The sequence below is a fragment of the Cebus imitator genome, unplaced genomic scaffold (assembly GCF_001604975.1).
Source record: "Cebus imitator isolate Cc_AM_T3 unplaced genomic scaffold, Cebus_imitator-1.0 Scaffold7, whole genome shotgun sequence".
Classification (NCBI taxonomy): Eukaryota; Metazoa; Chordata; class Mammalia; order Primates; family Cebidae; genus Cebus; species Cebus imitator.
Genome location: NW_016107322.1, coordinates 6,155,422 through 6,170,290, shown reverse-complemented (window position 1 = coordinate 6,170,290; position 14,869 = coordinate 6,155,422). Strand labels below are relative to the sequence as shown.

Below are 14,869 nucleotides of genomic sequence, written 5' to 3'. Positions count from 1 at the left end.
GTCCATTAGCTAGCCATTGTGCCATGACAGTACAATGAGCAAAGGAAAACACAAATTTATCCCTTACACATTTGAGGTCTTCCTTACTCCTGTGTCTGATCTCTGTTGGCTGGAGCTAGACCTCAAAATCTAAACTACAACTCGATTGGCTAATAATTTAAAACTTTTCTAAACAGGTAAAACAATGGAGAGCTGGGACATGCCTGTAAGCGCGTCCACCACAGATATCTTGGTCAAAGTACAAGGACAAAGAATGTACTACTGCCTATAAGCATGGCATGTCTAACAGCTGCATAAGATAGGGCTTAACAAAGTTATTAGCACACTTATTCTTTAAAAAGAAAGGAAACTTTTAAAAGGAACTTTTCTACTATCCACACCAAGCTTGCTCTCCTTCTCATTGGATTAAAAATTATACCTGGATTTTCAAGTGTATTCTATTTGTAACAATATGCATTTATAATTTCTTTCTTCACACTGCTTCACTCTCACCTCAGTCCCCAGATTAGCTCCTGGAACTTGAGATATTTTTGCCTCTAGAGATTGCTTTTTTAACGACAGGTTTTCCTTACAATTCCATATATAGTCAAGTATTCCATGCACGATAGTTAATTGTTTGCTTAATTTGGCAACTGGGATATTAGATTTGTGTATTATCTAGGCAGTGATATTGTTATAAGGTTGTTTGCTGCATAGATCCTATTTCATTCACATTTAGTCTTGGGAAAATAAACTTCATTTTTTCCAGAGCCCAGCAGTGACTGACACATATTCGAATGAATGAAGTAGATAGATGTCCATATTCATTTACGTAATGATTAGTTAAGAAGAAAAGTAATTCCCAGCATAAAGATTTCTGGCAACCCTTTGCTTATTTGACTTTTCCCTTCAGGCAAGTTCACTGCTTGTGAAATTCCTAGAAAGGCCAGGAAGAGAACGCGTGACACAGAAAGGGGCCGGAGTTTGGGACCCTGTGTAGTTTTGGGACGTTATGGGCATGCAGGGAAATGTTTGCTTTGGAGGCTTTGGGCAAGCTAGGGATCCGACAGCCCTGAGCACAGGGAGGCACGCTGCCCTCCGGCCTCCAGCCGAGCTTCGCGGAGCCCAGCGCCGGCGTCGCGCAACCTGCCGCAGGGGCGGCTCCCGGGCCCGGCAGCCAGGCGCGCCCTCGCCCCACCCGGGAACGCCGGGCCCGCGCTGGGAGGGGTGGGGCTCCACGGTGGCCCCGCCCTGCCCCGCCGCCCGCGGGTCACAATGTAGGGTTAGGGCGGCCGGCGGGCGGGGCTCTGCGGGGGAGGAGCCGCCGGGCGGGGGCGGGGGCGGAGGCGGGGACGGCGCGTGGGGGAGGGGAGGGAGGAGGACTCGCGGAGGGAGGAGGGCAGCGCCATTCCGGGCGGCCGCTCCCTCTGTCCCCTCTCTCCCTTCCCTGCAGCGGCCCGGGAGCCGCCGGCCAAGGAGCGCGCGAACGCGTGACGCTGCCCGGTTGGCTCGCGCCCTCCCGCGCCCCGGCGTCCGCCGCCCGCTCATGGCCCCGGCCGCCGCGGACGAGCAGCGCTGAGGCGGGCCGCGTGGAGACGTGGGGCGGCCGCCGTGGCCCTCGCAGTCGGCGCTTCGCCGCCTGCCCGCGCACCCCGGCTGCCATCGGCTTCGCGCCTGTCTGGCGCGGGCGCCGTCCTCCCCGGCCGTCCGCGCCGCTCCCTGGAGCTCGGCGGAGCGCGGCAGCCAGGGCGGGCGGAGGCGCGAGGAGCCGGGCGCCGCCGCCGCCGCGGGGGCCATGACCGTGGAGCAGAACGTGCTGCAGCAGAGCGCGGCGCAGAAGGTGAGGCGAGCCCGCGAGCCGGCGGGCCCCACTCCTCCTTCCGACGGGCTGTCCTCTCCCGCCGCGGCCGGGCGCCCGGGCCTCGCCGCCGCCGCCGTCCCCGGCTTCCTCCCCCGTCACCCCCGGCCCCTGCCCATCGCTTCGGGGGCGTCGCGCCCGGTGCCCCGCTGTGTGTGGGAGGCAGAGTGTAGTTTGCCGGCTTGAGTCCACTTCCTTCTGCCGATTGTTTTCCCGTAGCAGACGGTGCCAGGTATTGAGAGCGACCCTCACATTCCTACAGTGCTCTTTGTGGCTTCTTAATGAAACTTTATTCTCTCCGTTAAATAAAAAAGAATAGCCGGTTGTCATCCTTTCTGAACCCATTTTGTCTTTCTAAGGTGGTAGTGTTCCAGGCCTGCTATTTTGCAAAAACGGTCTCCACCAAAATCGAATCACCTGCCTTGCGGGGCAGGCATGTTGACCAGGTGAACTCTATTTAGAAGTAGGTGGTTTGCTTGGTTTCTTTTCCTTTTAAGGTTTCCTTTTCTTCCTCCTCCTCCTCTTATTTTTTCTCAATGTAGAAACTGTCCCTAAGAGAGGAAACCTTTCTGGCTATGTTATTCCAGGAATCTTTTGTCCCCTAAGTTTGACCTTGTTCCTTCCTTCACCCTTTTCTCTTGCATCAGTCACACATTTAAATGGTCACTCACTAAAGAAAACAGAAGCTTTGTATCTTTAAAGTGAATCGTGAGACATCATTGTACCGTTTTAGATTTTGCTTTCAGAATCTTAAGTGCGCTATCATGGCTTGCCCCATATTCTGAAGAGTAGTTGGCCATGACTTAATTTCTTTTTTTAATGTTTCATTCGCGTGAAAAGCATTTTGGGCAAACCCTTAGTCGTGTTGGAATTACGGGGATAATTAGGGTTTACTGTGATCAACCACCTCAGTTGTGTTTGGTTTATCTGGGTGAGTAATGAATGCCCCACCCTGTTGGAGTTTTGGTGTGGTAATATCCTACCTGTGCTTGACTTGAGAATAAGACTTACTGTACTAACATGGGCTGTCTACATACAGCCTGCTACATTTTTGCTTTGAGATTATTTTTAGAATTGTATGATACGACCTTAAAGTAATTGAAGATACTCAAGAAGTTTGGAAAGCAAGGATAGTGCATTGTTATTTTAGGCAGGTTGGGAAAGTTGTTTTTGAGACTTGTATGTTAGTTGATATTACTGGTAAAGTTAGACGGATATTGCACACTGCACTTTATTTGCAGTGAAATAATTCAAGACTTAATACTGAGAGTTTAAAAGAGTTTACTTCCTAATCTTCCCTATTCTATCTTGAATACCTTCAAGTTTAGTTTTTAAAGACTTAAGGCTTAGGAAAGATTACATGGTCATATGAATACTAAGCAATATTTAATGTGTTTCGTACCATTTGTTTACAATTGTCTTCAATGTTGGATATTAAAATCTGTTTAAAAGTGAGAAATGTAAATTTTTCACATCTCCTAAGTTTGAACAGGGAATAACTTTGTAAGTTTGTGAATTTTTTTTTTTTTCCAATTGATTTTGTCTAAACTGCATTGAATGACTATGCAGACTCTATTGCATGGTTCAGAGGTTATGCATAAAATTGTAGAATCAAGAATCAACGAAAGAGTGATCTTGCCTGTCACGTCCAATTTCCTAGTTTAATGAGTCTCTCCCCACACAAAGGGAGCAGTAATTAATTCAAAATATTATCATTTAGTACAGGTGTGTTTCAGATCATTTATTTCACTGCTATTGGGGAATTCTTTTAGCGAAACTTTTAATGATATTTAGATTGTTTTACAAAAGAAACACTTAAATGTGTTTGCTTTCCATGTTAATACACAATTACTTTGTTACTCATATTAGAACTATTTAAAAATATTTACATGGATATAAATAAGCCATATACCTCAATAAGTTGAGAGATCTAAATCCATCAAGCTAGTAACTAGGAAGTGAACTTTACACTTCGAAGAAACAAAAGTGAAACTGTTTTTACTTAGACACTTTATGGGTTATCTGTAAAAGGAGAGGTGTATAGTGTATATTGTAGAGCTAACATTTTAGCCAGTTTTTATTCTCACCTTAAAAAATTGTACATATGTGTTTTAAAATTTTAAGTAAATAGCTATATTTTGGTAATCTGGTTTCCTATATTTTTAAGATTTTTTAAAACTATTATTTTGCAGGCGGATGTAGATTTTTTGTTGTTGTTTGCAGCACCACACTGCACAGAACTTTCATGGGTTTTTTGTTCACCTACAGAATTCATCGGCCATTGTCACAATGTAGTTTGATGAGACAAGGGGCCACCTTTTCCCTTTGATGTGTTCTTTGCTTGATTGCTGGAGCTTGGCCAACCCAAGGACTTATGAGATGTAGTAAAACTGCAGAAAGCTGCTTTTCTGCGGTTTAGATATTTCAGGTGAGGTGCAGTTGGCAGCAGATTAGCTAAATCCTGTAATAATTTTGGTCTTGAACATGTGTCTTCAGTCTTTGTGCTTCATATTTACCTAGGTGTAGGAGCCTTAGATCTAAGAAATTTGATACATAGATTCAAGTTCCAAATGAGGATCTTCCCCTCCCCCCTCCCATCTATCTAACCAGATGAACCAAGTGAGGATTCTTTAGGGTAGTATTAGTAGGAGGTTTGCTCCCAGGGACCAAATTAATTTACAGAGTTAAATGAACAGGATACTATTGAAAGGAAATGCATCCTTCTGAGTTGAATACAATATATTGTTTCACTCTAAGGCTTAGAACAGTTCTTTACACATAGTAGGACTCAGCAAATATTTGATGAAGTAAGTGAATGGTTTCCAAAAGGAATGTAGGTACAGTACTTAGTTTCCTAACTGAATCTTGAAATTTAAAAATTAAAAAATGATGAGGCTGGGTGGGTGTGGTGGCTCATGCTTGTAATCCCAGCACTTTGGAAGGCTGAGGTGGGAGGGTCCCTTGAAGCCAGGAGTTCAAAACCAGCCTGGGCAACAAAATGACAACCTTTCTGTTAAAAAAAAAAGTAATAATGAAAGCTTGAAAAACTGCTCATGCTAGGAGAATAGGCAGTGTAGTGAAAAGACAGGATGTGGGATAGATCCCAACCACCTTTTTGTGACCTTGGGCAAGTCTTTACCCGGAAGGTTCTTTTAATGCCTTAACATTAGTATGATGAGATGTGAGCAACTTCTTTAGATTGTTTAATGGCCCTAAGCAAGCATTCTGTATAGGGAGCATAAAAAAAGTATAAGATGGAGGCAGAGCAATCTCACAGATCTACAGTCCACTTTCACTTAATTCCTGGAAAGATGAGGGTCAGGTGGGAAGGTTGTCACAGATCAACCAACGTCATAGTTAAAACTTGTAAAAACAATACAGACTGGATTCAGGGTAAATGTCCTAGTTAAAATAACATGTATTTTCCAATTTAGGATCATCTAAGTTTATAAAACATTACCATAGAGCATTTGGTAGTTAACAGTACTTAAGTCACTTTAAATGTTACATAAAGGGGATATTCTTTATTAGGAATCAGTTTATCTTATTGTTAGTCTAAGTCTTGATTTGGGCACAGAAATAGGGTTCCAGCTGCTTATTCCTTTTCTTATTCTTTCCCTTTTGTACCTAATTTTGACTTGTATACTCACATTGTATCCAGCCTTTTAATGAATTCACATCATTTCTTATATTCTTTTGATTTTCTTCAATATTATATATACAGTCCATATCCTTTACAAATACTTAATATTCTGACCTCTTTCTCGTATAAATAATAATTTATATGACGTATTACTTTAAGATTACAGAATGCTACTCCAATTTGTTTCTGTTATATATTGTTTCCTTATGATATGAACATTTTCTTACATTCCTAAGTTTTATAAATGTTTCAAAACTAGATTTAAATGTTGACTATCATGTCTTTTTTTGCAGTGAATGAGGTGATATTTTATATGTCATAATACAAGAACCATTTGTATGTAAGATATATGAATATTTACTATATAATCTGTTGAAGGCACTGTGCTAAGTCTTCTTACAAACTTTTTTCATTTAATCCTCCCAACCACCTTATGAAGTGAGTACTATTTTTTCCCTTCTTACTGAAGCTGAGGAAACAGTATTGGAGAACTAAAGCAGTATTTCATCTCTGGCATGTGTTAAGGGTCGGGTTTAAACTCAAAAGTCACATGATGGACAAATCCCTGCTCTTAACTGCAATGCCATATCGGTTTGGCTGTCCTTGAATTTCTGATAAAACCCTATTTGGTAATGTTGCTGTACTATTTTAATATATTTCTGTATTTAATATAAATTTAAGCCTAGAATTTGGTATACAATTGGCCTTCTGTATCTGCATAAATTCAACCAACTGTAGATTGAAAATATTCTGGAAAAAAATAAAGCATTGTTGCATCTGTACTGAACATGTACAGTCTTATTTTGGCCATTATTCCCTAAACAATACAGTATAACAACTATTTATGTAGCATTTACACTGTGTTAGGTATACAAGTAATATAGAAATGATCTAAAGTATACTGGAGGATGTGTGGATGTGTAAGTTACATGGAAATACATCATTTTATATAAGGGACTTGAACACTCAAAGATTTTGGCATCTTTGGGGGTCCTGGAACCAGTCCACCTTGGATTCTTTAATGAGATTAGTTATAAGATTTGCTGTGTCCATGAGGGCTATTAATATAAGGTTAGCTCATAAAATGATTAGAAGTCTTTCTGTGTTTTCCTGTGCTTTTGGAATTGTTTAGGATTGGGTAGAGTCATTCAAAATTGATGGCCTATAGTCCTTTTTGATTTGAAAAATTAGATATTGTTCAACTAAAGTACATGTTACTTTGAAGATTTGGTGAATGTGATTATATCAGGGCTGAGCTGCTCATTTACAGCAAATTTTAGGCAAGGTTTCCAAATTTTGCTCATTGTCTTTTACATTTTCTGTGTATTTTAGGGTCAAATTTTAAAAGTTTTACAGTTCTAGAAAATTTTAAATTTCATTGAGGTTTCTGTATTTATTGGTCTAAAATTTTCTGCTAAATCTGTGCGTGTGTATACAGTATAGACATGCCAATTTTTTAAATCCCTGTTTGTTTTGTTTTCAGTAGTGTTTGCCAGATGCTGATCTTATTTCTTTGGTCATTCCAAAATTATTCCTTTATTTTTTTTCTAATTTTTTAATTTTTACTTTTCATCTTTAATTTTAGATTTCTACTCTTTCTGGTGTTTATTGTTCTTTTTATAGCCTGAATTCAACATTTACATGAATTTATCATATTTAATGATGAAAAACATTTTGAGCTGTGAATTTTCATCTATTTTCTATTGGATTTAACTTCCTTTTCCTTTCATTATTAAAAGTTTTTTAAAAGTTTGCTTTGCAAGATATTTTTGAAGTATTCTTTTAATTGTTGGTATTTAGTTTCATTGCACTACATTCGAAGACTGTGCAACAACCTATATATGATTTATAAAATTTCTTTTGTTAACCTTACTTTATTGAAAAATTAATGCTCTCTCCTACTGAATTGGTATGCCATCTTTGTCATATACAAAAATTTAATGCAAAATGTTTTTTTGCCATTTCCTTGACTCATTCTTTTTCATCAGTCATTTTGTGAATATCATCCTGTCTTTATAGTTGTTGCTTTAGAGTAATCTCTCATACTGGACGATAAGACAGTTCTTTGCCTTCGTTCCTTTTTTCCAGAGGTGACAGTTTTCCTTAGAAATTTTAGAATAATCATACCAAGTTTTTTCAGATCATCTGGCTTTTTGATTAATTTCATTGAATCTGTGGATCAATTTGGGATTATTAACATCTTTATGATACAGGGTGAGCAGGATATACTTCTGTTTTTTTTTTTTAGGTCATGTTTAATATCTTTCATGGTTTATAATTTAACATGAAATTCTTATACATCTTTTGTTTTAGGTAGTTGATAATTTCTGCTAACTGTTACATGGTGGTGCTTTTAAAAATTTATTAGTGTATTCAAATACAGTTGTCTTTTGTATATTAATTTTATATCTAGCCACCTTGCTAAATGTTTCTTATACCTTTTCCAGAGACTATTTTGCACTTTCTGTGTAAAAGATCATATCGTGATTAAACAATACATTTTACTTATGTATAATACTTTCAATTTTTGTGCCTGTACTTTCATTTTTTTCTGTACTATCAAATACTTCCAATAAACATTGATTAGAAGTGATAATGAGTATTTTTTTGTTGTTGTTGCTGATTTAAAAAGGCAGTCACCACTTTTGTACCTTATGCATTTCTGAAATATTTACATGTATTAGTTGTACAGACTTAGAAAATAGGCTCTGTTTACAAGATATTGTAGTATTTTCAATTGTGATGTTTGCATGTACTTTTTTTTTTGGGTCCTGGTGACCTTTGTTTAAGCTTTCACTCTAAGTATCCTGGTTGTGGTGGGGGAAGGGTGCTGGTAGTTTGTCAGTCTCTTCTCTGTCATCTTAGGTTCTGTGAAGTCAGGTAGGGGACTTTTTTTTTTTTTAAATTTAATTTGTGGCCCTAGTTTTCTTCAGGGGCCACTCCACAATCATTGATTTCTGCCCTGATGTGCTTAGAGTAAGGGTGGTTACAGGGTCTTTCTTCCTCTGACACCGAGCATAATTTTGCTCTCTAATGTCATTGAATTACATTAAGCACTGACCAGCAGCAGTGGCCTGCCATTTTCCTATAAATGTAATCATTGATTTTTATTATGTATGAAAGACCAAATTTGCCTTGTGAAATCGAGTTTAGGAATGGCACTATGTAATGTGGGCAAGTAGATGATGTGGAAGTTGACTTTATAAAAGGATGATGCCCTGCATTTATTTTGACAGACTTTAATTTCCAAGAAGATCATCCTTGTCATGACATGTTTTATGTATGTGATAAGTAATTTTTCAGTTTTCTCTTTTTTGCCTCTTAACTCTGCTTCAGTACAGACCATCTGCTTTATTTTTAGTTTTTGGTTCTCTCAACTGCTAGATATTTTAAATGTCCAGCAATATTTTCCTTGTTTCCTTAGTCTTGTTACTAAAGGTTTAGATCAGAGTTTTTTATAGTATAGTTTTTGTGGACTGTCTTAATTATCTGTAGTGCTTGCTAAAAGTACAGATTTCTTTGCCTCACCCTAGACTATTGTTTCAAAGCACTGAGGGTTGGGCTAAAGCATGCTTTCTAAGAACCTCAGATTATTATTCTGCTCTTAATGTTTGAGGATCACTGGTCGAAGTTAATTAGTATTCTTAAGGATAAAAGTGTCTTTAGCACTGTGTAAATTGACTGCAAGGGTCCTTTAGGGATTGAATTATCACAATACACCAAATTTAATACGGAAGCAGAGTCTTTTAACATACCTTGATTCTTTTGTTTCAGGTGTTTCTCTCTATTACTGCAGCAACATGTTTCATTGTAGAGGAGCTGTCTCCTCCCACAGGCTTTTCTGGTCAACATGTCTATGGAAACCCAAAGCTTCAGGTGGCTAGGTGGTAACTTACTTGCCCCTCTTACTCGTGGGGGGCAAATAAGTTGTTGAATTGATGCGTTAGGAGTCGGAAAATAATTGTATGTGCTAAAGTTGTAATCTTCTTATCTCTTTCTGGCTGTTTTTGTTTTCTTTGTATGTATTTGCGTATGAATAATTACTGAAGGATTTTTTTTTTTGGAAGATAACTATAGCATATGAAAACTTACATACAACTTAAATAAATATATTAAGATTATTATACTTTGTACCATTCTAGACATGAAATAGAATATCTTATTGTCCTGGAAGTTTCTTTTGTTCCTCATTCATACTGTCCCTCTTTTGTGCACAACCTGCCCCCCCACCCCCGAGCTGGCATATTGACTTTTTTCAAGTTAATGTTATTGTGGTATGATTTATACTGAAAGTGTATAGTTTGATGAATTTGGCCATACAGAACATTTCTGTCACTCCAGAAGAGGAAGAGGAATTTGTCCTGTGTCACCTTTCTCATTCATTATCAACATCTTCATTATTGCAGGCAACTGTTGATCTGATTTTTATGACTATAGATTAGTTTTGGCTGTTCTGGGTCTTCACATAAGTAGACTTGTTTATGCAATTTTTTTTTTTTTTTTTTGCCTCTGGGTGCTTTTGCTCAGTAAAATGCTTTTGAGATTCAGCCATGTTTTATTGCATGTATCAGTTTGTTTCTTTTTACTGCAGAGTAATATATATTCTCACATTTGTGCATTCACATACTTTTTGATGTACTTTTTTATGTATATATAATGTTATGTGTACATCTGTAAGCTGGTTTTTGAGTAGGCTTATTTCTGTTTATCTTGGGCAAATGTATAGGTGTATATTGTTATAATACTAAATTGTTATCGAAATTGATTGTACCATTGTACATTCCCATTAACAACATAGGAGAATTTCAGGTTATCTAATTTTTGTCAACACCTGGCGTTGTTAATCTTTTATGTTTTAGCCATTTGTTATTACCTCATTCTGGTAGTAATGTATACTTCCCTAGTGACTAATGATTTTGGACATCTTTCATGTTCTTGTTGGCCAGTTTAGGATGATTTTTTAACATTGCTTCTAGTACATTATCCAGTTTTAACACCTTATATGTTACCAGTCGCAATAGCTACATTCTTCCAAGTCTTAAAATGATAAAAATGTCAGAGATGTGGCTAAAGGTAAGACACTCTAGTACGAAGTGCTAATACATTCACAAAACAAATTGAGATTGCACAATTTTATGTTTTTTTTTGGTTAAACACCTGTTAAAAAGGTACATTGCTGAAAAATGGGAACTCATTTCCTCATTATGCCTCAAAGTAAATATTAAATTTATCTCTTTAAAAATTAATTACACACATACATGAGAAATCTTTATGATGCATATTTTGTTACACAAGGTACAAAAATAATTTCGCATACTAGTTGGTTTGGAAGTTTGTAAAGAACATGGAGGAGCAGTTGCAGGACAGGGAAGAAGAGGAATCTGAATTGGAAAAAACTCACTATACATGTTGGGTTTTTGTTGTTGCCGTTCAGTGTGGAAGTGGGTGGTGTGTGGTGAGGGCATTAGGTCATCAGGGCAGAATTGGCTGCAGAGCTGAGAGCTATGTCCTTACTGAAGTGGCATAGATGTTTTGGGGAGGGGTGTGCAGAGAGGAGCCAGGAATGATGTACCATTAATGGCCAGGACCTGTTGCTATGGTAACACCAATGTGCAAACCAACTGTGCATTCACATATACAAAAGTTTTGTGTCTTAATTCATGTCAGAATACATACATAATTAGTGTTTCAGTTCCTTAAGGTGGAGCTACAGAAACACTCGCTTGAAGGTCTGGGGTTTTCTGTGTTCATGTGAGGCCTCTGGGCTGGTGTCTCATCAAGAAGGCCCTGAAGTTTTCCCATGGGGCTTTGGAGAAAGGCTATGGAACAGGGCAGGGCTGAGGAAGAGGATGGAAAGAAAGGAAACTGGAAATGGTCCACTACCTCAGGTTTTAAAATCCTCAATTTTGGGAGGAAAGAAGTGACACAAGATTTTCTCGGTGCCGCATTGCCAGCCGGAAACCTGAAAGGCCAGCAGGGCCTCTGCCCAGGTTTCGCTTGCACCCACTGGGCTCCTTCTGCTTGCTTGGCCCAGCAGGCTGCTCTGGGCTGATCCCCAGCCCACATTCCATGACCACTGCTACTCCCCATGTGCTCACCCCATGGAGGAACCCGGCACACCACATGTGGCTTCCACAGCTGAGCTCCAGCTTCAGGCAAGGGGAATGCGATGGAACTCAAAAACTCGGAGACGCCAGCAACCATGGAACTCCAAGGAGGTGTCATAACTTCTGCCCGGGCAGTCCTGAGGTCCGAGCCACCAGGGAATGCCACAGCTGTCTCTTGTTCCTGCTGCTCACAGTTCAGTGAATGGGGGTGTGTTAGAGCTTGTTTGTTCCCGCTGCCTATGGCTTGGTGAACAGGGGTGTGTTACAGCTCTAGCTTGGGATGTTTTGAGGTCTGGGCCCTCAGTGGGGTCGCAGCTCATCACTCCCATAGTCCAGTAAATAGAAGTGTGTTACAGCTTTTTTCATGCCCACCGGCCTCAGCTCCACAAGCTGGCCAGAAGGGCGTTATAGCTGTTTTTGTTTCCACTGTTCAGCGAGTTCTGGATTCTTGTCCCGCGACCAAGAACAATGAGGTACGCAGACACCAGTGAGTGAGCAAGGCAGAGGAGAATGTTATTGAGCAACAGACAGTCTCTTGACAATGAGAGTGGACATGAAGTGGGTAGCCCTCATTGTGAGAGAGGCCTTGAAAGCTGGTGCCGTCTGTGTCACTGAGTCCAGGGTTTTTACAGGTTTGCAATGAGGAGATGTGGGCTGTAGGTAGCCTTGGAAAAGGCATCGTTCAATTGGTTTAAAAGCATTATTCAGAAAGAACCGATTGGGAAAGAGTGGGCAAAAAGAATAGAAGTCATCACTCCAGTCGTGGACTCTATCTGTGTCTAGAACCAGCAGCTCGGTTTTCAGGCTTTAAACTGCCTTTGGTTTGAAGGTTGGCTTTCACCAGGGACCTTCCTGCCTGCCTAGGAACCTGTCTTCTGCAGCTATCAGAAGCAGCTCTGCACAGGCCTGTTGGGGTCAGTGGATACTCTTTTTGCCAATTTTGGTAGTATCATGCAGATTCACAGAACTGGCTTCTGGGCTTCTTCCCAAGTTAGGCAGGAATTGAAGTCACATAAAACAGTGGAACTTATAGAACTGAAAGTATTTCCATTCTTGCTGGGTGGCAGAAGGAGGAGAGCACCAGTGTACCTGAGCATGTGGAACTGCAGCATAGTTGCTGAAAGCAGCATATAAGATGACCTTGGTCAGCTGTGTGGTTTCTGTGGTGTAAAGTGGGTCGGGGATCCAGACCTCTGGGGTTACAGAGATAAGAGCTGCTCCCTCAGGTCATGGAGTCCTGTGCTAGGTAGGAGGTATGGTCCTAGGACTGTGTGAGTGTTGGTGGGGTTTGCTGTTGCCATTTGCTTGTTCTTGTCCATCTTGTTGTTAGCTTAGGCAAACCTTAGGGTCTGCAGGGTTTTTTTTTTTTGAGATGGAGGTCTCACACTGTCATCCAGGGTGGAGTGCAGTGGTGCAATCTGGCTCACTGTAAACTCTGCTTCCCTGGTTCAAGCAATTGTCGTGCCTCAGCCTTCCAAGTATCTGGGACTACAAGTGCACACCACCAGGCCTGGCTCATTTTTATGTTGGGGTTTTGCCATGTTGGCCAGGCTGGTTTTGAACGCCTGACTTCAAGTGATCATACTGTCTCGACCTCCTAGGGTCTGCAGTGTTTTGAGATGGAGTTTTGCTCTTGTTGCCCAGGCTGGAGTGCAGTGGTGCCATCTTGGCTCACTGCAGCCCCTACCTCCTGGGTTCAAGTGATTCTCCTGCCTCAATATCCTGAGTAGTTGAGACTACAGTTGCCCACCACCACACCTGGCTAACTTTTGTAGTTTTAGTAGAGATGAGGTTTCGCCATGTTGTCCAGGTGAGTCTCGAACTCCTGACCTCAGGTGATCTGCTTGCCTTGGCATCCCAAAGTGCTGGGATTACAGGTGTGAGCCACCACACCGGGCTGGGTCTGCAGTTTTTGGATGAAAGTCAATGCTCTTCCAACCATTTCTTGCATGAGCAGAAGAGTAAGTAGAATTCTCTGTCTAAAACTAGAGGGCTGACTAACCACTTTAGGGCCACTGCCCTGCCCCCACCTCCACCCACTCCCTCTTTTTCTCTTCCCACCTATTCTCCCCTCCCTCCCTGCTCCTCCTTTTCCTGAGTGCTGTTGCTGTTCTGCCTTAAGCTTCTAAGTAGGGAGGGAGGGGGAGGTGTGGGAGACAGGCAGGGGATATTGCAGGAGTGCTACTAGGAACCCAGGGCCTCTGTCTTTTTCTTATTGACCATTTTTATGTCTTCTTTTTAATGTGTTAAGATGATTTATCAATTTCTTAGTTGGGTTGTTGTCTTGCTATTGAGTTGCTATCTTCACATATTGGGTGTCTTTTTTCATGTATATGTAATTTACAAGTATTTTCTCCCAGTGTGTGGCTTGTATTTGCATTTTCTTAACAGTTTCTTTGAAGCTGAAGTATTTTAATATTGATTGTTTAATTTACTTTTATGGTTAGTACTTTTTTCTTGAATCTTAGTTTTTAAACCTTTTTTTCTCCCTGTGTTTTGTTCTATAAGTTTTGTCATTTTAGTTTTGTGATCCATTTGGAATTAATTCCTGTGTGCTCTCTGAGGTGTAGGAGTCAAGGCTCATTTGTTGCATGTGGATATCTAGTTGTTCCAGCACCTACTTTTGAAAAGCTGTCCTTTCATCACTGAATTATAATTGGTATCCTTATGGAAAATTAATTGACTATATCGGAGTGGATTTATTTTTGAACTCTGTTCCTTTCTATCCTCATGCTGTGCCATACTGTCTTGATTAATGTGGCTTTGAAATGTGTCTTGAAGTGGGTAAATGTAAATCCTTCAACTTTGTTCATGTTAGACATTTGTTTTGGCTATTCTAGATCTTTTTGCATTTCCAAATACAATTCTGAAGCACTTTACACAGTTGGACAAAGAGTCTGCTGGGATTTTTGAATGGTATTGTGTTGGATACATATATTCTGACTGTTTGGACATCTTAACAGTATTTTAGCCTTTCAATCCAAGAACACATACATTTCTCCATTTACTTAGGTTTTATTTTTCCAATGTTTTAATTTAAAGGTCTTTGTATATCTTTTGTTAGACTTGACATTTTTTGATACTATTATAAATGGTATTTTTTAGTTTTATATTCAATTGTTTTTTGCTGGCATATAGAATATGGTAGATTTTTCTGTGTGAAGCTTTTATCTGCAACTTTGCTAAATTCAGTTATTCTAATAACTTTCTTACTCTATTTACCACCTTTATTCATTTTAAAAATTGTATTCTTTGTTTTTTTTTTTTTTTTTTTTTTTTTTT

The 14,869-nt window shown here is 40.0% G+C and overlaps 1 protein-coding gene across 11 annotated transcripts in view; it reads left to right on the top strand.

Annotated features, from left to right (window-relative positions):
- The first annotated feature begins 1,351 nt into the window (after window positions 1-1,351).
- The window catches only part of USP25 (ubiquitin specific peptidase 25), a 139,582-nt gene continuing 126,064 nt past the window's right edge, over window positions 1,352-14,869 (top strand). For 9 of the 11 annotated variants that reach the window (XM_017539786.2, XM_037742518.1, XM_017539777.2 and 6 more), the window contains exon 1: window positions 1,352-1,819. Coding sequence is in view for 6 of the 11 variants with exons in the window: in XM_017539777.2 (XP_017395266.1) it covers window positions 1,775-1,819 (45 nt within the window). In the remaining 5 variants the exon portion in view is untranslated. Of the gene's footprint in view, window positions 2,070-14,869 lie in introns of all 11 variants that reach the window. The other 2 variants (XM_037742513.1, XM_037742508.1) reach the window with 2 other exon arrangements.